The 26,901-nt window shown below is 38.1% G+C and overlaps 1 protein-coding gene across 1 annotated transcript; it reads left to right on the forward strand.

The window, feature by feature from the left end:
* The first annotated feature begins 19 nt into the window (after positions 1 to 19).
* Positions 20 to 25,814, forward strand: Tmco2 (transmembrane and coiled-coil domains 2). The gene is made up of 2 exons (XM_003462287.2): positions 20 to 5,508; positions 7,819 to 25,814. Exons 1-2 carry the CDS (start codon positions 5,269 to 5,271, stop codon positions 8,131 to 8,133), a joined length of 555 nt encoding a protein of 184 aa, XP_003462335.1. The 5' UTR covers positions 20 to 5,268; the 3' UTR covers positions 8,134 to 25,814.
* Positions 25,815 to 26,901: the final 1,087 nt, after the last annotated feature.

Consider the following 26,901-nt stretch of genomic DNA (forward strand, 5'->3'; position numbering starts at 1 on the left):
TTTGTTTCTGTTTTTTGAGACTGGGTCTCACTGTGCAGCACAGATAGCCCTTGTTTTGTTTTGAGAGAGGTGGTGTTGGAGTTAGAGGTATGGTTTTGTTTTGTCTGAGACAGGGTCTTATTGTGTAGTCCAGGTTCACCTTGAACTCACTGTATATCCCAGGCTGGCCTTGAATTTGAGGCAGTCCTCCTGACCTCAGCCTCCCAAGTTGCTGGGATTACAGATGTGTAATACCATGCCCAACTCAAGGTTATTTTTGAATAACTCTTTGCCTTAAATTTTTTGTAGAGAGAAAATTTTGTTGAGTAGTCTTGAGATTCAAGATAGCTCCCAGGGGACAAGGTCCAGAGAAGTTGACCAGTTAGGATAATATATGCCAAGTGGAACATGAAGGTAGGTAGCAAATTCAAAGGCCTGTTGTAAGGAACTGTATTGATATGTTGGTTGTAAAGGGGAATAAGGTTATTGAAGAGATAGCCAGGAACCTATGAAGCTGTGGACTCTTAGGGAGCTTGATCTTCAGTCTATATACAACTGAGAGCCTTTGAAGACTGTTAAGCAGAATAAATAGTGCATGAGCATCAACTTAAAGATGAAATGTGGAGTGTTAAGAATCTGAGAATGGGTTAGATAAAAAAATGTATTAATTGAGGCTGACTTTTGAGGTTCTGTACTGATAATTACAGCAGAGGGAAGAGTAGAAATCAAGGTAAAAAGAGGATTATTTGAGACTTGGAAGTTGAAAAGAATTTGAGGAAAGTTTAAAGATGCGGTAGTGATGCAGCCAATTAAATATAATACCAAAAGGAGTGAGTATTTAGAAAGAGGATAGAAAACCAAGATAAGTTTGGTCTTTGTATGTAAGACATTATGTTTAATGATAGCAATATGTTACAGCCATTTTAAAAAAATTTTAGCCACTTTCATTAGCTATCAATAAAATGACACACTTCATGACCCTTTCTAATCTGTGTGTTTAGGTTTTGAAGATACTTTCTCTCTCCTTGAATCTTGTTTCCTTGTTTTTGTCAGTTCTTTAGAAATTTCATTCTGCTGCCTCTTTGCCCCAGAAGTCTAAAGCATCTCCCCTATACAAGTTATGTGTGAGATGAAGTAGAGGGGTTGTCAGAAATAGTAGAGCATCTTACAGGCTAAGCACACTGCTGATTTCCTGGAATCTCAAGCTAATTTAGGGAGTTCTAAGGGGGGGAAAAAAAAACATGAGTGATTTTTTTTCTCCCAGTGCTGGGAATTGAATTTGGGGCCTAATATAAACTATAACTCCCAGGTACCCCAGCCCTGCCCCTTTTTCCATTTTGAGACAATGTTACAAAGTCACTAAATTACTGGTCCTTGGGCTGGGGATTTAGCTAAGTGGCCACTCACTGGCAAGCGTGAGGTCATGAGTTCAATCCCAGATACCTTCTGCCTGAGCCTCCTTGGGTGCTGGGATTACAGGCTTTCATCTCCACACCCAGCTGTGAGATTTTAGGGTAGGAGTAGGGAGGATCATTATTGGTGTTACTGGGAATTGAACCCAGCGCAGAGCTGTATCAGTAGTCCTTGAGTGACCACCTGTAAAATGTTCTTTTTATTATTTGAGCATGAGAACCAATAATAGGTCTCATTTCAAAAATTAAGATAAAAGCTGTTGCCAGTTTTTGTCAGTAACATACAACTTACGAAAATTTGCAAAATTTTTTTCTAGAAAAATCAAACTTCCCACTGCAAAGTAGACGGTGCTGTCTCTTGACATTATGCTGATTTAGACTGTGTGGGGAGCTGGGTCTGAAAGTACAGCTCCTCTACTCTGACCTGTTGCACTCTGACTCCAGACAGAGGTCTGAGCCCCATTGAGGAATTTAACTGGGACAGGGAAGAGATTTGAAAACCTGGTGATGGGTCAAGTTGTAGCTCAGTGCTAACATACTTTTCCTAGCACACGTGAAACTGGCTTCAATTTTCAGCTCCTCAAAAAGGAAAAGGAAAATTATGAACATATTTGGCAGGTTTATCCTGGAAAAGAAAAGACCAAAGAGCCAAGAAAGTTCTCTTAATAATTGACTAGAAGATAAATATTTACTAAGCACATACCATTGCTAGCCATCAGTGAGGATGTTGAAACAGACTTAGCTTCTGTATCATGCAAATTCAAGTCTAGCAGGGAAGACTGACATTAAAACAATGCAGATAAATAAAAGCTCTGTCAAAAAATGCTCTCAGTATGGGGCTGGGGATTTAGATCAGTGGCATAAGCACCTGCCTTGCAAGCAGGCAGTTGTGAGTTCAATCCCCAATACCGATTTAAAAAAAAAAAAATGCTCTCAGTAGATGGTGACCTATAGAGAACACAGCAAAATCTTCCTGGAGAAAAAATATTTAGGCTAAAACTTGGAAAAACCAAGAGGTTATGTAAAGAAATGGTGATCCTGTTATGTGCAAAGGCTTTATGGAGCACCAGGTTGGTGTTTCAGTGACTGAAAAGACTACCATAGTTGGGTTGAGAGAATAAATGAAAGAAGGATAAAAGGTTAAATAGGTAAACAGGACCAGATGTTTTAGTGCCCTGTTGCTATGTTCGAGATTGGGGTTTTGTTTAAAAGGCAGTAAAGAACCGGGGCTAGAGCTCAGTGACATAAGTGCCTGCCAGTCAAGCACAAGGTTCTGAGTTTGATTCTTGGTATTAAAAAAAAAAAAAAAGCAATCATGAGAAACCAGGCGTGGTGGTGCATACCTGGGCTACCATTAACAAATTTTCAGACTCTGCTGTATTTCAGCCCTAGGGGTTGAAATCGAGTTCTTGTGCATGCTAGGCAAGTGGTCTACCAATGAGCTACATCCTCAGCCACTTTTAAAATTTCGAGATACTGTCTTAAGTTGCTCAGGATGGCCTCAAACTTGTGATCCTTCTGGTTTAGCCTCCCAAGTAGCTGATATCACAAACATGTACCCTCATTTAGCCCTATCTTACATTTTTTTGAGTCTGTCGTAGCTACTTGGTAATGCATCTGTCTAAATAAGTACACAAATATAGCAGCTTGGTGAATGGACAGTTTTGTCTATATATGCATTCATTTAAAAATATTAATGCTGTGTGCCAAGCATTGTGGATACATTAATAAAATAAATATGATTGCATATTTATTGAATTTACAATACGGAAGATGTTAAATATATTAATTATACAACTAAGTATTAGGTCAGGTGCTTTGGAAAAGTGAACGTATAAGGTGCCATGTAATCCTTCCCCTCTTTACCAAATCTAGTGTAAAGAGTCATAGGAAATTATTCAGTTGTCACAGTCCTGTCTTCAGGTTTCTGACTCATATTTGACTTTTTCTAATCAAACCCCAACATTTTATCAGAGTAACTTTCTTTTTTTTTTTTTTTTTTTTGTGTCTTTTTCATTTTTATCGGTACCGGGGATCGAACTCACGACCGCCTGCTTGCAAGGCAGGTGCTTATGCCACTGAGCTAAACTCCCAGCCCCCAGAGTAACTTTCCTTCCTTGCTAGGTTCTGGCTATGGTCAGCCCACCAGTGGGCTGTGGGTTAAACATGAATAGCAGTCACTCCTAAAAACAGTCATTTGCCTTGTTGAAACACTTTTATTTAGGTCCCATTTTCTGATGTGCCCCTGACTTCTTAGGTAACCCATTCCTGTCAGAATGAAACATTCTTTCTCTACTGGCTTCTCTATTCCTATTTTTTCTCTTAAGTTAGCTAGAAAAAATGAAAGCATATCATGCGTATATCTCCATCTTACTAGAGAATAAAAATTTTCTCACCTGACCTTATTTTTTCCTTCCTGATTGTGTACTTCTCACTTGAACTCTTGGATGCTTGCTTTGTTATTTGATCTGACCGTTTATATACTTGGATGTGAACTTTTTTTAATGATAGCTTTTTGGAAACACTGTATATTTTCTGTCTTCACACAGAATATACTTTGCTAAGTAGGTAGATACTACCAGTAACTAATTAATAATATATCGTAAGAATATGTAACCTTACAGAGTAACATGCTATTGTGTACAAAGTGCTTTGGGGTCCTGAGTTCAATTCCTACTACAAAAAAAAAAAAGTGCTTTGGGAAAATATTCGGTTCTAATGCAAATCTTGTAAAGAAAGTGGAAGCCACATCAGCACATAAACAAAAGGAGACTCAAATACGTGAAAAATCTTGCTGTAAATCCCAATTTCAAATAGTGATATGAAGGCAATGCTACTAATGATCCGAATGAACTGTTGTAGGAAAAACTGAATCAACAGTAGCCAGGAACTCAGGAGAAAAAAAGGAAATTTTATTGATGCTAGCAGACCCTGTAGGATAATCTCTAAAGTCTGAGGTGGTGATTACAGAAAGCTTGTCTTATAGGATGGTGAACAGAAGTTAACAATAATAAGCTTTTGCTAGAGGCCAGAACACAATGGATATATTGTGATGAACCTAGTGATGAGTGTAGTTGTATATGTAGCAAGTTGTTTTCATTTTCATGGCAAATCATAGTTTAGCTGAGTTTAGTGGCAGAGAACAGAACGACTGCAGCTTTAACAAAGTGGCTGCAATTAGGTCAGCATTTCTGCTTCAGAACCACTGTCCACATTTGCCTACTGTTTAAGAAAATACTTTGTAAATCCTGTCTCCTCTCACTTGGGAGGCTGAGACAGGAGGATTGCTATGAGTTCAAGGCCAGCCTGAAATGCATAGTGAAAAACTGAATAAATAGGCAAATATCCTATCTCCTCACTTTCCATTTTATGGAATTGTTGGGAAAGTTCAGCATTTGCACTGTCCAGGAAGGTAGCCATTAGCCACATGTGCCTATTTTTTTTCCACTTTTGACACTTTTTTTTTTAACAGTTTGTTTTGAGCATATGACTAATTAAAATATAAAATTTGGTCCTTCTGCAACACTACTCACATTTCAAGTGGCTGCCAGGCACCATATTGGCAGATAAGACAGATAAAGAGCAGTCCCCTTATTGCTGAAAGTTCTATTGGACAGTGCTGTGCTAGAGGGAGGAGAGCCAAAAATCAGAGGAAGTAACATGAATGAAGTGAAAAGACAAAACAGTGGCTGGTTTGAGTGAGAAGAGTAACTGGGTGTGCGGGAAGCAAGCTGACATTTGTGGAGAAGTGACATCACAAAGCACTGCTCACAATGGCTCCAGAACACTCGGGCTTCAACACCGCTCTTCCTTACTCCGCCTTCAGAGTCCTGAAACCTCAGCATATGTAGTTCCTGGAGCTGCAGTTGTCTTAACGATGTCATCTTCACCTTCATATTCTACCTGGGACAACCTCTTAGACTCTCTGTCTCTCAACATGATATGGAATTGGATACAAACAACTTTTCTGGGGGAGACAGCTATGCCTCAGCAAACCAACTTGGGGCTGATTGAAAATCTTGCTCCAGTTATCCAAACCATCCTACGAATTTCCTTTTTTATTTTGTTGGCAATAGGATTATTTGCCTTATGGAAACGAAGCATTCGATCACTTCAGGTTGTACTCTTTTATTATAGTTATAAATTGAATGTGGTACTGAGAATTGAACCCAGGGGTGCTGTACCACTGAGCTACATTCCCACCCACCCAGCTTTTATTTGAGGCAGGGTAGCCTCGACCTTGTAATCCTCCAGCCTCAGCTGGGATTACAGACCTATGCCACTGCATTCAGGACAACTGAATTTTGATTAGGCCATGCAGATGGGCAAGGATGAACCCTTGTCTCTTAAATTGGTTGAAACTAAGTTATCCTTTAACTCTTCTACCAGTTAGGTTTTGGGCATAAAGACGCTCTTTTTGTGACAATTGTATTTGGCTTATCTGCTGTCTGTAAAATAAGAGTGTGATGCTCATTACCTGAGAAGGCATTCTTATCCCCAAACTTACCTGATCAGGTATACACCTTTGAGTGCCTACCATGGTATGGAAGAGGCACCTATGGGGTCTTGGTTATGGCCTTTCTGCTCTTCCTATGCCATTGTGCTTTATTCGTATTCATTAAGCCATGACAGTGTTTTCATTGTTTTAATGAAACGTGCATAAATATGCAAGAATTTTCTTTTGGGAGTAGGAATTTAGCTGGGATTGTAAGAAACATTGAGGATTTTATGTAACTTCTGTTTAATCATCAACAATAATAGCTTATTTATAATATGTTCAAAGTATTTGGGGGGAAATCCCAATAGTGCATGATGTGAACAGAGGTTATTTTCACATGACAAATGAAATTCAGATACATTGAGGTCCAATGAAAATTTAAGGAAATAGAATTAAAAGAGCTTTCTTGAGTGATTAGCTTGACAAATGAAAGTTAATACTGAAATGAACTTGATAATGAAGCTATTACTGAATTATTTTGTAGCATTTGCTTATGTTTATAGGTTGTTATTGTTTAAGAATCATATTCACGTTTGTATTTGAAACTCTCCAAACGCACCATAGTAGGCAAGGATGGGATCGTCATCTGTTTGGTATATGATGTAACTTGGTTATGCCCAAAATCGTATAGTTTGTCACAGCTGATAAAGCTGGGATTTGACCCTACCCCCTTTTTGAGATAAAGTCTTACTATTAGCCCTGGCTGGTTTCAAACTAAGCGCTAGGATTATAGACACACGTGACCATGCCTGCTTTTCAAACTAAATTTTTAGGGTCCCAAATTTAGTTTTCTAAAATTTTAGTATAACCAGCTGACTAAATAACAGAAATATGTGTATGTGTACATTTCAATTAACTAATAAGAGGATATAAGGTAAGAAAGTGAACTTTTTCTGAGTTTACTCAATCAGAAAGGTGAGTTTTCAGCACTTCATACACCTCAACCAAAAAAGAAGGTAGTGTAAGAATGTGAGAGGAAGAACATTGGCTCTAGAGTCAGATTGCTTAGACCTAAATCGGTTAAACCTTGTACTGTTCCCTGAGAGTGATCACTCTAAGCCCAGTTTCTCTTACCTGTAACATAGGATTGTTGTGAGGATTAAAGGGAATTTCACAGGTATAATATGCACATGCATATTCAGTAACCAGTGCTAGTTATTAAAATAAGGAAAAAGATGGTTAATTTTATTCATATCCCAGCAAGAATCTGTCCTAGTACATTAAAACTTGACCAGGAAAGTTTTTCAGATCACTATACTCACTAGGCATGAATTCCTAGACTCCACTCATGCCTCTTACCATTTCCAGAGTATGACCTTAAATAGTGACAGGATCCAAACTGGAAGATATCAAAATGGTTATCCTGTTCTGTATTTTTCTGCAGAAATAAGTTATGCATGGATGGGAAAGATAACTTCTAGTGCAGAGGCCAGCATGTAGTAAACTTTCACCAAGTGATGTTTCTTATATTTATTAAATGCAAGTAAGATATCTGACCTGCTTGCTAATCCAGTTTGTGTTAATAATAGAGAGATTAAGTAGTTGGGCATTGTGGTACTGCCTATAATTCCAGCACTAAGGAGGCTGAGGCAGGAGTGTCACCATGAGTTCCAGTCTAGCTTGCGCTACACAGCAAGACCCTGTGTGGTTTAAACAAAACAAAAGCAAAAACTTCAAAAAATTAAAATAGTTTAAAAATATTTTGTTGAATGGAGGGCTTGGTGTAGGAATAATTTTTTTTTTTTTTGTACCAGGGATTGAACTCATGAACTTGCACTTGCCAGGCAGGTGCTTGTGTCACTGAGCTAAATCCCTGGCCCAGCAATGAACTTTGTTGTTATTAGATTTTTGGTTTTATTTCATATCTATGATAAACTAGCATTTCACTTGAATGAGCAAATAACATTCATCTTTTGTGTTTTGTTTTAGAAAATGTTGATGTTTATAATCACACTCTACCAGCTTTACAAGAAGGGCTCAGATTTTTTTCAGGCTTTGCTAGCCAACCCAGAAGATGGACACAAGAGTCAAGGGAGTGGTAACATCTTCCTTTCCTTGGGCCTACAAGAGAAAATTCTGAAAAAACTTCAAACAGTAGAAAGCAAAGTGAAGGACCTGGAGGGGATGATCATTGCCCAAAAGCCTGCCATGAAGAGGGAGTGCTCCTCTGATCACTATTGCAGCTGCTCTGACTGCCAGAGTCCCCTGCTCACATCAGGATTTACTTCCCCACTTGAAATGTGATGGTCTCCAATCTTTGCCAGAGAAACACGGTTTCCCTCATGTGTGTGGTGGTGAATAACAGAGAACTATATTGAAATTACCCTGCAAGGGCTGGCTGTCTATTCAGTGAGTCACAGGTTTTATATGAGTGTGCAGTTGGGACATGTGATGCACAGCAGTAGATATTTTGGCTGGGGTTGAGGGTGTGGCTCAGCGGTACAGCATTTGCTTAGCATGCATACAGCCTTTGATTCAATCTCCAGTACTACCAAAAATTTTTAAAAAGTCCCTGGGATTGTGGTGCTCACTCAGCAGGCTGGAGAGCATAAAGAGCCACGTAGGAAAAGATGTATGAGATGAAAGAAGGTGGGAAAAGCTGGGAAGGTGATTAAGACTGTTGTCTTGAGGATACTGAAGAGGTATAGGGGAGGATATGGAAAGATGAAAGCACTGTTTGAGGGCCATACTGTAGAGCAGCGATGCAAATCTTTCATCCTGCGCAGATCTCAAATTTCCCAGGAGGAAGATGGTGGAGGATGAAGAAATAGTGACAAGAATCAGAAATGCAGAAAGCTGAGGTCAGGTGGAGAATCCTCTCCTGGTGAGAGAGAAGAACCGCCCACTAAATGCAGCATGTTTGTTTATATACTCATGAGTTTGATGTCATTTGTAGCCCCTCTGTCTAACAATCAGATACTTGGCACCTCACATTCTTGGAGATGGAACAACTAGCTCATGTGGCTTGCCTCAAGCACTTCATGTTCTTGGGGCTGATTTTTCTTTAGCCCTTATGTGTGGTCAGTTTCCAGCTGCAGTGGCTCCTGACACTTGTAGAGCTTTCCATGATGACAAACAGCCCACTGTGACATAGGTGCCCTAGGTTCACCACGGCTGCTATGGACTGGCCTGCAATAGTAGGCTGACCTGTGCCATGGTCCTTGGCAGAAGAAAAATATGTAGCCCAGGAGCTTCCATGTATTAATTACTCAGAGTTGACCAAGGATGACATTAGACATAAAGGAGACTAATTTTATCTAACATTTGCTGATATCTACCCTATGATAAGCACTGTGATAATCTCTTCAGAAGCACTCAGCTTTGGATCATTTTATTTATTATTTATTTCTTTATCTTTTGTCACTATGCAGTTCAGGCTGGCCTTGGGCTCACTTTGTAGCCCAGGCTGGTCTTGAACTTGCAATGATCCACTTGCCTTAACCTCCCAAGTGCAGGGATTACGGGAGTGCACCACCACACCCTGCCTGTATGGATCATTTTATTTTAAACTAAGGTAAATTCTCTTCATATGACTTTTGCCTTGGCAGGGAGGAAAATGGAGAGGTGTTCCATTCAGTGAATGCATACTCTGGAGAGACATACCACTGGAGAAACAGTAATTGTTGCCATGTTGAAGAAAAACTGACTATGCTAGTCAACAAAAGACAATGTAGTGTGGCAGTCTCCTAGGTGTTTTCATCCTAAGGGATTTCCAAGGGTAAATTTCACCATTAGTAATTCTTGTCCATGCACTGGCCTTAAAATGCAATCTCTGTGCAAGATGTTCTTTCACAGTGTACAAGTGCAAAAACAGATTGAATACAAGATAGATCCAGGAAAGGCTTTACGGAGAAAATGATATTTAGCTCTTTACAACACACTGAAATAGAAGGTAATATTCCTGAGAATCATCATGGAGAGAGAGACAGAGAGACAGAGACAGAGACAGAGACAGAAACACAGAAACATACACAGACAGGCAGACAGACAGGCTTGCTTAGGGAATAAGGAGAATTCCAGGGCGATTGATTCTTTGTGATAGTTTCTGTATGATTGGGGTTTTATTCATAGAGTTTTTGTACACCACTGTCTTCAAGAGTTTTACCTATTCTATCTTCTAGCAGATTTGATGTTTCTGTTTTAATATTTAGATCTTTGATCCATTTCGACTTTAATGCATGGTGAAAGATATGGGTCCAATTTTAATCTTTGGCATGTGCAAAGCCAATTTTTCCAGCACCACTTATTAATGAGGCTATTTTTCTTTCAAGGAATGTATTTGGTACCTTTGTAAAAGATAAGGTAGCTAAATATGTTTGAAGTTGTTTCTGGATCATCTAATCTGTTCCATTCGTCTTCAGGTTTTTGTTTTTTGTTTTTTTTTTTTTTCTTTTCTAGTACCCTGCTACTTTTTGTCACAGTAGCTTTATAGTATAATTTCAAGTCAGGAATTGTGATGCCCCCTGCCTTGCCTTTGTTTCTGAGAATTGCCTTTGTTATTCTAGATCCCTTCTGGTTCCAAATGAATTTTAAGATTGTTTTCTCCAGCTGTTGGAATTTTTTTTAAAGACAGGCTCTCACTATACAGTTCAGGCTGATCTTGAACTTACTTTGTAGCCCAGGCTGGCCTTGAACTCACAGTGATTCTCCTGCCTTATTCTCCCAAGAGCTGGTGTTACAGGTGTATTCCACCACACCCAGTTTTGCTGTTAAAATTTCAATTGGAATTGCATTAAATCTATATAGCAGTCTTGGAAGTATGACCATTTTCACTATGTTGGTTCTACCTACACAAAAGCAAGGGATATCTTTCCATTTTCTGATGTCATCTAATTTCCTTTTTTCAGAATACTATAGTTTTCATTGTAAAGGTTTTTTACTTCATTAGATTGAGTCCTAAGTATTTCATTTTTCTGGATGCTACTTTGAAAAGTATTTCCTTAATTTCTCAATGAGTTTGTTATTCATGTACAGAAAGGCTTTTGAGTGTTGATTTTGTATCCAGCTAAGCTACTGAATTTGCATATTAAATCTAGAAATCTTTGAATGCAGTTTTTGGGGTCTTCTATGTGAAGCATCAGGTCATCTGTAAATAATGATAATTTAATTTTTTTTTTTTTTGTCTTTTTCGTTTTTATCGGTACCAGGGATCGAACTCACGACTGCCTGCTTGCAAGGCAGGCGCTTATGCTGCTGAGCTAAATCCTCAGCCCCTGATAATTTAATTTCATCCTTTCCTATTGTTATTTCTTTTTTTCCCTCTTGTCTAACTGCTCTGGCTAAAGTTTCCAGAACCTATGTTGAATAACAGTGAAGTCAGGGCCAGGAATATAGTTCAATAGCACAGTGCCTGCCTGGCAAGCAAAAGGTTATGAGTTTGATCCCTGATACAAAGAAGAAGGAGGAAGAAGAGGAAAAGGAAGAAGAGCAAGAGAAAGAGAAGATGACAGTGGACATCCTTGTCATGTTCCTGATTTTAGAGTGAAAGTTTTCAGTTTTTTGTCCATTAAGTATGATACTTTGTCATACTAAATGATTTGTCACAGATGGCTTTTATCAGATTGAGATAAAGACCATTTATTCCAATTTTCTGTAGGATTTTATCATGAATGGGTGCTGGACTTTGTCAAAAGTTTTTTCTGCATTTATTGAGCTGATCATATGGCTTTTGTCCTTTGCTCTGTTAATATGGTGCATTACATTTATTGAGTTATGTACACTGAACCATTTCTGCATTACTGGGATGAATCCAACTTCATCATGATGTATAATCTTTTTGATGATTTGCTTAATTCTGTTTGCCAGTTATCTTACTGAGAATTTTTCCACCTATGCTCATTAGGGAAATTTGTCTGTAGGTCTCTTACCTAGTTGAGTCCTTCTCAGGGTTTAATAATGGTGGTAATGCTTGCTTCCAGGAACAAATTTGGGAGTACTGCTTCCCTTTTAATTTTATTAAACAGTTTGAGAAGTAGTGGTGTTAGCTCTTCTCTAAATTTATTGTGGAGTTCAACAGTGAATCCATCAAAGCCTGAGCTTTTTTGTTGGTATGTTTTAAATTATATCTTTGATTTCAGTGATTGATATTGGTTTATTTGGAATTTGTATATCTTTTTTTTTTTTTTTTTTGTCTTTTTTCCTTTCCTTTTTATCGGTACCAGGGATCGAACTCACAACTGCCTGCTTGCAAGGCAGGCGCTTATGCCGCTGAGCTAAATCCCTAGCCCCTTTTATATCTTCTTGATTCAGCTTTGGTAATTCATATGTATCCAGGAATCTGTCCTTTTCGTCTGCACTTTCCATCTTGTTAGAATACAAGTTCTCAAAGTCAGTATAGATAATCTTCTGAATTTCTACTGGGTTCATTGTGATTTCACCCTTTTCATTCATTGGATTCCTTGTTTTTGATAAGGTTGGATAAGCATTTGTTGATTTTATGTAATGTTTTAAAGAACCAACTCTTCAATTCATTGATTCTCTGTATTGTTTTCTTAGTGTCCCGTGTGTTAATTTCTGCTCTGATCTTTACAATTTTCTCCTGCAAACAAGCTTTGGGCTTGGCCTGCTCTTCTTTTTCTAGAAGCTTGAAGTTCAACTTTAAGTTAGTTGTTTGAGCTTGCTTTGTTTTCCTCATATAGGTACTCACCACTATACATTTCCCTCATAGGACTGCTTTTATTGTGTCCTGTAAGTTTTGGTATGTTGTACTGTCATTATTGTTTAATTATAGAAACTGTCTAATTTCTTCTTTAATTTCATCTATGGCCAATTGGTCGTTCAAGAGATATTATTTAATTTTCATGTGTTTATGAAGTTTTTGTGGGGTTTTTTTGGCCATTGATTTCCAATTTCATTGCACTATGGTATGATAATATGTACGAGATAATTTTACTTTGGGTTTACGTAAACATATTCTATGAACTGTTATGTGACCTATTTTGGAGAACATCATATGTGCAGCTGAGAAGAATGCATTTTCTGATATTGAGGGTTGGAATACTCTGTAGATATCTACTTAGTCCATTTTTTCAAGTTTGGTTCAGTTCTAATATTTCATTGTTGATTTTTTTGTCTAGTTGATCTATTTGTGGCAGGTATTGAGATCCCTGAATACAATTATTTTAGTGCTTATTTGATTTTTTATGTTGTTAATATGTAGTTTTACATTGTGGGGTGCACTGGTTATCTATATTTCACTTTGTCTGCAAATAGAGAGTTACCCTTGCTGTTTTCTGGTTTTTCTTTTTCATGGAATATTATTTTCCATCTTTTGACTTTCAGTCTGTGAATTTTTTAAATTAAATGTTTCTTGTATGCAGCAAGATCTATCTTCTTGATCCCTTCTGCCAATCTGTTTCTTTTGGTTGATGAATTGAGAACATTAACATTGACGGTCATAACTGATATGTATTGACTTATTCTCATCATGTTATTTTCCTGTTGTTGGCTCTGTCCTTTTCCCCTGCTTCTGTTTAACTGTTTACCTCCTCTGGTGGATTCCTTCTGTGGGGGTTCATGGAATCATAGTTCTTGTTATCTCTTTTTTTAGAATGTCTTTCAGAATATTTTGTAGTGCTGGTTTGGTGTTCATGAATTTCCTCAAGTGTTCTTTGTCATGGAAGTTTCTTATTTCTCCATCAATTTGAAAGAGTTTTAGGGGCTGGGGATTTAGCTCAGCGGCATAAGTGCCTGTCTTGCAGGCAGGCAGTCGTGAGTTCAATCCCTGGTACCGATAAAAAGGAAAAAGCCAAAAAAAAAAAAAAAAAAAAGTTTTGTGGGGGTACATAAACCTGGGTTGGAGGTTGTTTTCCTTTAGCTATCCTTATCTTGAGGGTTTGTGTTGAGAAGTCAACTGTGATTCTGATGGGCTTTCCTTTATAGGTTGTTTCTTTTCCATAACAGCTTTTAAGACTGTATTCTTGTGTTGAATTTCTAGAATCTTGACTGTGATATGGCTGGCAATAGATTTTTTTGATCATTGATAATTGGAGTTCTATGTGCCTCACTTATCTTATGTCAAATTCTCTTTCCCTACCAGGGAAGTTTTCTGCCATGAAGTCTTTGAACAGTTTTTTAATATTATTTGTGCTATTTCGTGCTTTTTCATCAACACCCATCAACTTATGTTATTCTTCTTTGCATCATATAGTGGCTACTGAATTGGTTTCTTATGGTCTATTGCTATTTTTAAAGAAATCTTTCTGTTTATCATTGTTAACCACAAGCCTGTCTTCTCTATCTGAGATTCTGTCATCCTACTGGCTCATTCTGCTCTGGACATTTTCAGTGATATTTTTATTCTCCTGGATAGCTGCTTGAATCTGTTTTATGGATTCCATTTTTTTCCTATGGTGGGCATTCATGGCTTCCATCTTTTTCTTAAATTCCTCTATTTTTAAAAAATTTGTAGGGGCTGGGGATTTAGCTCAGCGGCATAAGCACCTGCCTTGCAAGCAGGCAATTGTGAGTTCGATCCTCAGTACCGATAAAAAGGAAAAAGACAAAAAAAAATTTGTATCTGCTCTAGAGTCACTAAGCATGGTTTTCATTATTGAGCAGTTATTTCTAATTTGATTTTTTTCTAGATCCTCATTCCTTTGTTTTGTTTTTACCACTTCTGCCGGATGGGTGGCTTTTGGATTATCTCACCTCAGTGCCCCCTGGGTTTGCCTTTGGTGAACTGGGTGTCCAGGATTACGTCTTGTTTAAGCATCTTTTCATTTTTTTCTTTTTAGTTTAATTCCTGGGTTGATGCTTGTAAGTTGCCTATGGTGAGTTGCTTTACTGTTAGTATTTAGAACCCATAGGAAATGATTACTTCTCAGAGGTATCTTTTTTTTATGATTTTTTTTTTGTCTTTTTCGTTTATATCAGTACCAGGGATCGAACTCACGACTGCCTGCTTGCAAGGCAGGTGCTTATGCCGCTGAGCTAAATCCCCAGCCCCTTCTCAGAGGTATCTTACAGGTGAAGTTGGTTTTGGGGTTTTGAGTCTGTTGTGAGATTCTACCTCTTCACTTTGTTAGGGATGAGAAGTTGCTGCCCACTTGGTGGAGCCCCTGGTTTTTGGGCACTGATCCACATAATTTTCTATTTGGCAGTCTTGCTCCTTGTATACCAGGAGGAAAAGCTGATTAGAACAATTACGTTATTTTGGCCCCAGCTAGTGCAGTCTTTCATATCCACTGTTCCCTTCTACTATTGTGCCTCTCCTTAGAGGTCTCTGGTGTTTCCTATGGTCATCCTGTGGCTGCAGGGTTGAACTGCTTCTGCCACATGATGACCCTAACTCAGGGAGAAGGCTCCACTAGCTACTCCCTCCTTTGTTGAAGTTTCTCTTGTTGCTCTCCCTGTGGACTTCAATTCTTGCTTCAGATCCTTCTAGAGTCCAGGGAACCCACTTTCCTCTTTCTTGTTTTCCTCTTGTTATGTTCCAGTGTCTGGATGGCATCTATCAGAGAGGTTTCTTTCTCTGCTGCTTGCCACTCTGCCATCTTCCTGAAAGTACAAAGTAGAAAATTTTAATTTTTTTTTAACTTTTTATCGGTACCAGGGGTTGAACTCATGACCGCCTGATTGCAAGGCAGGTGTTTATGCCGCTGAGCTAAATCCCCAGCCCCCAAAGTAGAAAATTTTAAAAAAGGGTTGTAGCTTGGTGCAGAGTCCCTGGATTTAATCCCAGTACTACACACACACACACACACACACACACACACACGAACACCAGTTAGTGTGCTGTCATTGCAGTCATCTCTTATTTCCCCAGAGGTACATGGGTGGAAAGTGTTAGAAGGTCCTTGAAGAGTAATGCACATGGAGTAATAAAGAATTAGTTGTTTGGTCTTCTGTGGTGCCAGACAGAAAAGATAGAGAGTGAGAGAGCAGAAGAAAAAAGCCTGTATTGAGGGAATGAGAAGGCTACCCAAGAGAGGCAGGCATTCTCTGGAAGCTTCAGGAAAGAACTAATGACTTTATATTTGGAATTTGACAGGGGTGGAGTTAAAGGGTGGAATGATGTTTTGACAGCTGATTGAAGATGCATTTGCACATGAGCAAAAACAGGAGGTTTGACATTTGGGTTCGGGAAAAGAAGGCAGGGAGGTGCTGTCTAGTGCCAAAGGGAAGCACTTTCTAGGAAAAACCTGTCATTCCCATCTTTTGGTGGTTAAAGGGAAATCTGTCTTTCTGGCTACTTACTGCTGAACAGGGGTTAGAGGGTTGATGAGATGACAGGTAGGTTTCACACAAACTCACATGATGGAGATGTCACTGAGGACAAGGAGTTCTTTGGTAGTGAATGAATGAATCCTGGATTGAATGAAACTTGAAACAAGTTGAAAGACCCAAGGAAGTAGTAGCAAAAAAAAAAAAGATAATGGTGATGAGGGGACCTATGATGAGAAGTAGGATAGGGGCCCATGAATCTAATGTGGGCCACCAAGAAGACCACAGAGTGGAACTGGAGGCTATGTATCTCTTTCCAAGTTCCACTGCAAGTTCTCTGAGCCTCTTTACCTGTCCTTTTACAATACTTGATTGATTTACAAAATAGCATCATTTTCCCCCCAGTATTGCATAGTATCCCTCTTTTCAGCTGTGAGTACTTTGAGCACATCTCCCTGCTGGAGGATGACTGAAGGCAATAAATCAATCTGGTCCTGAAGTGAGTCAACAGATTTAGAGACTGCATTGATGGAGGCTCTTAAATCATATAACTGAGTATAAAAGTTGGCATTCACTCCCAAGTCGTCCTGCCCCCAATCCTATGGCTGAAAAGATACCTATTCCTGTCAAGATAGATGCTATTGCATCTCTGTATGTAAGTGTATGAAGTATGAGAGAGAGGTTTGTTGTCTCTGCATGATTTGTGTTTTTGTATGGAGTACTCCTCATGCAGCCACTACTGCTACTGTACAAGAGCCCTACCAGACAGACAAGAGGCAGGTATATGCTCTGTGCTCACACACAAAGAATTGTCTGTGGAGTGGGCATATTGGTGATGGCTTATGAAACACATTTAAAAAAAACTATAATAAAATTTTAAAGTACATCACTTGGGGGTAACAATGGTACATACATTGTGTATTGTCATCCCAAAATCATTTACCCAGAGCACAAGATATTTGCCTTCAATTGTCCGAACAATACCAGTACAAATCTTTCTCTTCAGCTAACTCAGAGAAATCAGTAGTCTATCTTAACTGTTTTTATATACATATACATATGTTTTTCTTTTAGCTTGTCAGACTAATGAAACAATATGATATTTACACATGTCTTATTTATTTCACTAATGAGTATGTTCTCAAGGTGCATCCATTTACCTATAAAAGTGTCCAGTTTATTATTTTTTTAAAAAAATTTTATTTAAAGAGAAAAAAAAAAGCGAAACAGAAGACAGGGTAGCAACAATACAGAATTCCAAAACAAAAACACTAAGAAATCACTAGTTAGTAAATTACATACTGTCATCCTATTCTAGAAATAGTTGTTCAAGTTACAAAATTAAAGCAAAGTAGTCATTCAAACAATGAGACTGCCAACAGTTCTGCTCAAGTATCCAACAAAAACTCAGTAATATGGTCATCTATCCAGTTCATTATTATTTATGCCCAAGTAGTACTCCATTGTATAAAAATACCACATTTTTTTTGTATCCCTCAGTCACTGGGCATTTAGGTTGTTTCTGAGATCTGGCTATTATAAACCATGCTGCTATAAACATGGGTGCACATATATCACTGTGGTATGATGTTTTTAATTCTTTTGGGAAGATGCCCAGAAGGGAAATAGTTGGGTCAAATGGGACCTCCAATCCTAGTTTTTTGAAGCATCTCCACACTGATTTCCACAGTGGTTGCACCAATCTACCCTTCCCAACAGTGGAGAATGGTTCCTTCCCACCCACCCCCACAACCCCTGCAGCATTTATTATTGGTTGATTTCTTGATACTAGCCATTTTTCCATCATGAGATGGAATCTCAGTATTGTTTTAATGTGCATATTTTGAATGACCAATCATGTTCAACATTTTTTTTTCATGTTCAACATTTTTTCATGTATTTATTTTCTATTTGTATTTCTTCATCTGAGAAGTATGTACTCATCTCAAATGTCCACTTTTGGATTGAGTCTTTAAATCTGGGAGGAATCATTTTTTTTAGTTCTTTGTATGTTCTTGACAGTAATCTTTTGAGGAACAGGTGGCAAACATTTTCTCCCATGTTGTGAGCTGTCTCTTCACTCTGTTGGAGGCTTGCTGTGCAGAAGGTTTTCAGTAGGGTGAGATCCCATTTGTTGATTCTTAGTGATAGTTCCTGTGCAATCTGGGTTTTGCCCATAAAGTCTTTGCCGACACAACTGTCTTCAAGAGTTCTACCTACTCTATCTTCCAATAGATTTAATGTTTCTGTTTTAATATTAAGATCTTTGACCCATTCTGATTTTAGCTTATTACATGGTGAAAGATATGAGTCCAGTTTTAATCTTTGGCATGTGGAGAGCCAGTTCTTTCGCACCGTTTATTAAAGAGACTATCTTTTTTTTTTTTTTTCTTTTTTTTTGGTACCGGGGATTGAACTCATGATCTCAGGCCTACCTGCACTTACACCACTGAGCTAAATCTCTGGCCCCGAGGCTGTCTTTCTTACAGTGAATATGTTTGCCACCTTTGTCAAAAATAAAATGGCTTAGTGTGTCTGGAGTTGTTTTTGCATCTTCTAATCTAGTCCATTGATCTTCGGGTCTTTTGTGTGTGTGTGTGTGTGTGTGTGTGTGTGTGTGTGTGTGTGTGTGTGTGTTTTGCCAGTACCATACTGGTTTTTTTTTTAATCACAGTACTTTATAGTATAATTTCAAGTCAGGGATTATGAAGCCCCCTGTCTTATCTTTGTTGCCCAGAATTGCCTTTGTTATTCAAGGTTTCTTATGGTTCCAGATGAATTTTAGGGTTGTTTTTTCTAATTCTGTAAGATATGCTATTGGAATTTTGATTGAGATTGCATTGAATCTATATAACAATTTTGGAAGTATGGCCATTTTCAATATTGGTTTTTTTTTTTTTTTTTTTTTTTGTGGTACCGGGGATCGAACTCATGACCTTGTGCCTGCCGGGCAGGCACTTATGCCACTGAGCTAAATCCCCAGCCCCTCAATATTGGTTCTTCTAACCCAAGGGCACAGGATGTCTCTCCATTTTCTAATATCATCTTCAATCTCCTTTTTCAGAGTACTGTAGTCATCAATAGAGGTCTTTTATATCCTTTGTTAGAATGATTCCTAGGTATTTCATTTTTTTGGATGCTATTGTAAAGAGTATTGTTTCCCTGATTTCTCTCTCAGTGAGTTTTTTATTTGTGTACAGAAAGGCTATTGATTTTTGCATGTTGACTTGGTAATCAGCTACATTGCTGAATTTGCTTATTAAATCTATAAGTCTTTTGGTGGAGTTTTTGGAGTTTTCTAAGTTTATGTCATCTGCAAGTAACAATATTTTGACTTCTTCCTTTTCTATCTTTATTCCTTTTGTTTCTTTCTCTTGTCTAATTGCTCCAGCTAAAATTTCCAGGACTGTGTTGAATAAGAGTGGAAACAGTGGACATCCTTGTCTTTTTCCTAAATTTAGAGTGAAATCTTCCAGTTTTTATTCATTTACTATGACATTGACTGTTGGTTTGTCATAGATGGCTTTTATCAGATTGAGATAAAGATCATTTATTCCAATTTTCTGTAGGGCTTTTATCATGAATGGGTGCTGGACTTTGTCAAAAGCTTTTTTCTATATTTATTGAGATTATTATATGATTTTTGTCCTTGGCTCTGTTAATATGATGCATTACATTTATGGATTTCTGTATGTTGAACCATCCCTGGGAAGAATCCCACTTGATCCTGGTATACAATATTTTTGATGATTTGCTGCAGTGTGTTTGCCAATATCTTATTGAGGATATTTGCATCAAAGTTCATTAGGGAGATTGATCTGTAATTCTCTTAGTTGGGTTCTTCTCTGGTTTTGGATTCAGAGTAATGCTTGCTTCCAGGAATGAATTTGGGAGTATTACTTCCCTTTCAATTTCATTAAAGGGTTTGAGACACAGCAATGTTAAGTCTTCACTAAATTTCTTTGAGAATTTGGCAATGAATCAATCAGGACTTGGGCTTTTCTTTCTTGACAGGTTCTTAATTACCTCTTCAACTTCATTTATTGATACTGGGTTATTTAGGATTTTTATATCTTCTTGATTCAGCTTTCTTAATTCATATGTATCTAGGAATCTGTCTATTTCTTCTGTATTTTCCATCTTGTTAGAATATAAGCTTTCCAAAAAAAAGAATATAAGTTTTCAAAGTAGATATAGGTTATTTTCTGGGTTTCTGCAGGGTCTATTGTGATTCACCCTTTTCATTCCTAATTTCTTGGAGTTGAATCTTCCCTTTTTAAAATAAAATTGCCTAAGGGTTTATCAATTTTATTTAATGTTTCAAAGAACCAACTCTTCAATTCATTGATTATTTGTATTTTTTTTTTTACTCTCCAGTGTGTTAGTTTCTGCTTTGATCTTTATAATTTCCTCCCTTACATGAGCTTTTGGGTTAGCCTGCTCTTCTTTTTCTAGAAGTTTGAAATTCAACATTAAGTTGTTGATATGCACTTGCTCTGTTTCACAGCTATAAATTTCCCTCTTAAGATTGCTTTCACTGTGTCCCTCAAGTTCCAGTATGTTGCATGGTCATTATTCTGTTAAAACTATTTGATTTCTTCTTTAATTTCATCTGTGACTCTGTGGTTGTTCAATAGGGTGCTATTTAATTTCCATGTGTTACAAAGTTCTTGTGGTTTCCTTTGGCATGGATTTCCAGTTTCATTGCCCTGTCGTCTGATAGTATGCAAGAGATAATTTTCTTTTTCTTTTTCTTTCTTTTTTTTTTTTTTTTTTTTTTTTTTTTGTCTTTTTTTGAGATGGGTTCTCGCTATGCAGTTCAGGCTGGCCTTGAGCTCACTTTGTAGCCCAGGCTGGTCTCATACTCCGCAATGATCTTCCCACCTCAGCCTCCCGAGTGCTGGGATTATAGGCGTGAGCCACCATGCCTGGCTAGCAAGGGATAATTTCAATTCTTTTGCATTTACTTAAGCCTGTTGTTCTATGAGTCAGTATATAGTCTATTTTGGAGAATGCCCCATGTGCAGCTGAGAAGAATGGTATTCTGATATTGTGGGAAAACATTGTAGGCATCTATAAGACCATTTGCTCAATAATTTGATTTAGTTGTCATGTTTCATTGATTTTTTTGTCTAGTTGATCTGTCTTTTTGCAACAGTGGTGTATTGAGTTCTCCCAATACAATTGTATTAGGCCTTATTTGGTTTTTCATGTCCATTAGTAATTGTTTCTATAGCTGGGTGCATGGTATTTGTTGCATACATATGATTGTTGACTCTTCCTCTTGGATTGTTCCCTTTACAAAGATGTAGTGACCGTCTTTCTCTTAATTAGTCTTAGCTTGAAATTCACTTTGTCTGCAAAAAGAATAGCTATCCCTGCCTTTTTCTGTTGCATGGAGTTTTGTTTTCCATCCTTTGACTTTCAGTCTGTGAATTTCCTTTTGAATTAAATGTGCTTCTTGTGTGCAGGTATTGTTGGATCTTGCTTCCTGATCAGTTCTGCCAGCCTATGTCTTTTGACTGGTGAATTGAGATCATTAACATTGATGTTTAAAACTGATATGTATTGACTAATCCTTGTAATGTTATTTTCCTGTTGTTGGCTCCCCCCTTTTTTTCCCTTCCCTCTAATTGCTTGCCTTTCCTGGTGAAGTCCTTTTGTTGGGGTTCATGGAGCTGTAGTCTTTATTATCTCTTTCTATAGTGTCCTTTAAAACATTTTGGAGGGTTGGCTTGGTGGTCATAAATTTCATCAGATGTTCTTTGTCATGGAAGTATCTTATCTTTCCATCAGTTTTGAAAGACAGTTTTGCAGGATACATCAATCTGGGTTTAACATTGTTTTCCTTTAGAATTTGGAGTACTTTACTCCAAGCTTTCCTTAACTTGAAAGTTTGTGTTGAGAAGTCAGCTGTGATTCTGATGGGCTTTCCTTTATAGGTGATTTGTTTCTTTTCCCTAACAGCTTTTAAGATTCTATTCTTGTGTTGAATTTCTGGAATCTTGACTATGTTATTGCATACATATGATTGCAATAACATATGTATTGCATACATATGTTATTGCAATCATATGTATGTAATTTTTTTTAATTATTGCTTAGTGGAGTTCTATATGCCTCACTTATTTGCATGTTAAATTCTTTTTCTCTACCAAGAAAGTTTTCTGTCACAATGTCTGTGAACATGTTTTTAATGTCATTTGTGCTATTTCCTACTTGTTTATTGACTCTGATTAATCTTATGTTATTTTTCTTTGTCTCATCTAGCAGCTGATGGATTTATTTCTCCTGGTCCCTTGCTAGTGTTGAGAAATCTTTGTTTTCCTGCTCGCTAACTAAAAGTCTGTCTTTAATATCTGAGATCCTGTCCTTAAATTGGACTAATCTGCTTTGAATACTTGCAGTGGAGTTTTTATTCTCCTGGATATCTGCTTGGATCTGCTTTATGAATTCTTTGTTTCCTATGCTGTGCTTCCATAATTTGCTTAAGCTCATCTGTTTTGTTTTGTTTTTTGTCTGTGTCTGCTCTAACATTGCTAAGCATGGTGTGTATTTTGGTAATCTCTGTAATTGAGAGATTATTTCTAATTTCCTTTTTCTCCAGAGCCTTATTCAGTTGCTTTGTTGTTACCACTTCAGAGAGACCTGGTGGGGGATTTATAGACTGTAACCACCTCATTGCTCCTGGGTTTGCCTTTGGTGAACTGGATGTCTGGGGTTTCATCTTAAGTGTCTTTTCTTTTTTAGTTTAATTCCTCGGGTGATGCTTGTAAGACGCCTATAGTGAGTTGCTTTATTGATGGTATTTAGGACACTTAGGTGATGATTACTTCTCTGAGGTATCTGCCAAATGTAGCAAGTTTTTGGGTTTTGAGTCTATTGGAAGATCTTACCTCTTCAATTTGTTGGAGAAAAGTTGTTGCTTGTTTGGCCTAGTCCTTGGTTCTTTGGCACTATGCCATAGTATTTTCTGTGACTCTTAGTTAATCTCAGTCATGGATTATCAGGGCCAACAGCTGTTTAGAACAATGATGTCGATTTTGGCGATAGTGTTACCAATAACATCAAACAGCCTATAAAACAATAAGCTGTGCCAACCCTTAATTTGCAACTTTTTACTCTACGAACTAGATATGTGATTATATAACAAAATATAAAACAAACCAGATAATTATATGCAATATGTAAGTCCATAATGTATCGATTTTGCCCTCAGGGTTAAAATTTAAAATGGGTTAAGGAGAAAATAGAGGAGTTGCAAAAGAGAGATTATAAGTAAGTTTGAAGGACAAAGATGGGTCCCACCAACTTGGGGAAACTGGTGCAGAAGATTAAAAGAAAAGAGAGGTGAAAGAGATAAAAGGTAGAACAAAACAGAACTACATCCACGAAGAGAATAATAACCACTGTCACACTCATTAACCAATTGAAGAGAAGGAAAAATAAAAAACAAGCTAAATAAAACAAAACAAACAAGAAAAATGAAAACAAAAACAAAATAAATAGTCACTTTCAGGATTCTGTCTGGGTTCACTAGTAGACAGCCTGTGGAGACAGAATCCTGAATCATGCCATTGTGTTCCAGAAAGCCAGCCATTGCTTTATGGTGGCGTAGTAGATAATCCTAGCAGGCTTGCCCCGAGACCAGAGTCATTGGGCTTACCACAGTCCAAGCAGTTTCCATGGGTCTGAGTCCAGCTAGGCACTGTTGGAAGAAGCTGGCAGCAGTTCTGGTTCTGGACTCTAAAATGGCTCCTGGCCAATCGCTATCTCCCACAGGAGGACTCACCACCAGACAGTACAGTGCCATTCCCTTCCACTGCCCCCATCTCTTTGCAGAGGCCTCCCGGGTTGCCAGCAGACACCATAACCATGAGCCTATGTCCCCATGTTCCAATAGCTCCTCTCGAGCAGTGAGTTCAGCTCCAGGTGAAGGCACCATGAGTTACTGTCTTCTTTGTTGAAGTTTTTCTTTTTACACTGTCTGTGGGCTTCAGTTCACACGTCAGATTCTTCCTAGGACCAGGGAACCTACTTCTTACCTTCTTCCCAATGCTATATTGCAGCATTGGATGGTGACTCTCAGAGAAGCTGTTTTCTCTACTGCTTATTGCTCCACCACCTTTACAGAAGTCATGAAACACTTGGAGAAACTGGTGCAGAAGATTAAAACTTAACATTTTGTAAGTTAGTGCAAGAAGATAAAGTACCTACATGCCATTGATGGGGGCCTTTGTTTCGATTAGCTATTATTCTGACTGGACTTAGGACTCCCTTGGTGCCCCACAACTACAGATATGCCTTAGTGTCTTTATACTTACCATGTGTTGCACTGATAGTGGTAGATTGGAATTAATTTAGAATTCTAATAACTTTTCCATCGGATTACAAATATAGAAAACTGGCTAGACCCATTTGCTTTGCTTAAAGCCAGTTGAGAGAATAAAGACAAACCTTAGCCAGCTCTGCATATAGTAATACATGGAAATAGGGCCATATTTAGCCAAAATGAAGACAATTGTTCGTCTTTTAAGGACAGTTGTCCAGGTGTTCTTCCACAAAACTTGCAGTAATTTTCCTGCCTCAGCCTCCCAAGTGCTGGGATCACAGGTGTGCACCACTACACCCAACCGAAAGTCAGGTTCTAAACTAAGAGACTATGCCTGATGGCATGACCTGCACACTCTCTCTCTTATTGCTTCCATTCTTTCCACACCTACTTACCATTTCTCAGATATGCCACATATGCTAAGCACTGGTCAATCTAGGGTCTTTGCATCTTCTGTCCATTTTGGTTGGCTTTTTTCTGATACCTACATGGCTTCTTTTACTTGTGTGTGTGTGTGGGGGGGAGCCCTGTGCTCAGAAATCAGCTAACCTGATTGCCCTCCTTGACCATCCTAGGTAAAGTAGTGCCTCTCCCCCCATGTGCTGTATTCCCCTTTCGATGCTTTTGCTTTGTAGCACTTAGTGCCACCCTTATTTTTTCTGTGATGTATTTGCTCATCATCTACTGCCCCATCCACCATGCCCCACTGACAAGGTAAGCTCTGGGTAGTTTTTGATAGTGTATTCCAGTCAGTCGTGGTGTTCTGAAACTTTGTGCCAGCTTCTTGTTCCATCTCCTCACTTTTTAGACACATGGATCAATGCTCTGCTGCCAGTCTCCCACACATGAAGAGTCAGCAGCTAACCTTACTGGACACTTATGCAGGCCTAGGTACATTGTGAAGAATTTAATATACATTTTCTCACTTGATCCAAACAATAGAAGGACATAAGTACTATTCTTATTTTACTGATGCACTGACACACATAGGGCTCAAAGAGTGATATGATGTAACTATGACTGGCATTCAAGGAATCTGACACCACACCTGTGCTCTTAGCTACAAATTTTGGGTGGCAAAAGCTTCAGTGAATCACAGATGAAGACAAAGATAAAGAGGGCAGAGTAATGATGGCCCAAGAAAATTATGCATATGTTTATTACCTCATATATATAAGTTGATAACTTTTTCATCATAAATTTAAACACTTTCAATAGGTGCAAATCTTGGCAAACTAACATTTTAGGATAAAACTATTAAATCACTTATCTAATGTATTCAATATAACCTATATATGATAATTATATTAAAGCATGCAAATGAACTGTTCAACTTTATTATTTTATCTCTAAGTTATGTTCTACTTTCATGAAGTGTTATTCAGGAAAAGATGTTATTCAGAAATATTTTGATGTTTGAAAATCTTTTATTGACAATTTCTTGGCAATAAAATATAAAATTTTGAAAAATTTTCTGTAACCAAATGGCTCTGTTAAAATTCTTTTGAATTCCTATAGTTGAAATTAGCTTTAGCATGTACAGTAGTTGATCAAAATGATACAACTACAAATTCTGAAAGTATATAAATATAAAATGTAAGATTCTATTGACATCATCTCACAGTGAGATGGATGGGCCTTTACACCAATTCATATCTCTGGGTGAATATTTCTGACTGCTGAGTTGTCAAAGTTTAGTTACTAGTCCTTTTTTGTTTTATATATATAAGTGCTAAGAAATATTAAATAAATAAATGAGAATGCTAGTAGTTTTAGAAATGTCAACCAAGTATTTGGTTTCTCTCCAAATTAAAGTCCAAAATCAAATACCGTTCCCTCATCAACTGACTAAATAATTGATCCACTATTATTTTTGTTGAAAGCAAAAGAACTATAAGACATTTCATTTGCAAAAGTTCAATTTTTTTTTTTTTACTGACTTTTCCAGTGAAATAAATGTGTTAACAAGCATTCCAGGAATTTCACATCTGAGCGCCAGGACAGAAATGGCACTGCGACAAGATACGAGTTTTGTCTCCTAGATTAGACAAGGGCTCACATTTCAAGAATTTGTAGCTATGCTGTCCCTGCCTTGCTTACAAAATGCCGCCTCTCACGAAACGGGCTGGATGAGATGAGATCTATAAACCGTCACTTCCAGCTCTCTACTATGCCTGGCGCCCCGACCCAGCCTCAAGTGCTCTATTTGTAACTCTTCCCTTCGCTCTTTTTTTTTTTTTTTTTTTTTTTTTTTAAATTGAGACAGGGTCTCACTCTGCAGTTCAGGCTGGCCTGGAACTCGCAGGAAGCTTCCTACCTCAGTCTCCGAAGTGCTGGGTTTACACACGTGCACCACCACATCTGGCCTCGCTTCGCTCTTTAAGACATCCCAAGGATGCACCTGTCACCACCTGAACAGCGCTCCCCAGTCGAGACACGATTTGGGGGCTTCGAAAGTCAGTTACTCTCTGCTTCCTAGCTACCCGAGGAAGGGGGCGGCCGCCCTCTCTGTGTCA

This window comes from Cavia porcellus, unplaced genomic scaffold, assembly GCF_034190915.1.
Source record: "Cavia porcellus strain 051 isolate PalLab524CR breed Dunkin Hartley unplaced genomic scaffold, mCavPor4.1 scaffold_25, whole genome shotgun sequence".
Lineage (NCBI taxonomy): Eukaryota > Metazoa > Chordata > Mammalia > Rodentia > Caviidae > Cavia > Cavia porcellus.

What these genes read in the sequence shown, in the direction of transcription:
- Tmco2 (XM_003462287.2), top strand. Translation starts at nt 5,269, where the DNA reads ATGTCATCTTCACCTTCATATTCTACCTGGGACAACCTCTTAGACTCT. An exon ending in GAAGCATTCGATCACTTCAG is followed by an intron (nt 5,509 to 7,818) that starts GTTGTACTCTTT and finishes GTTTTGTTTTAG; the next exon opens with AAAATGTTGATGTTTATAAT.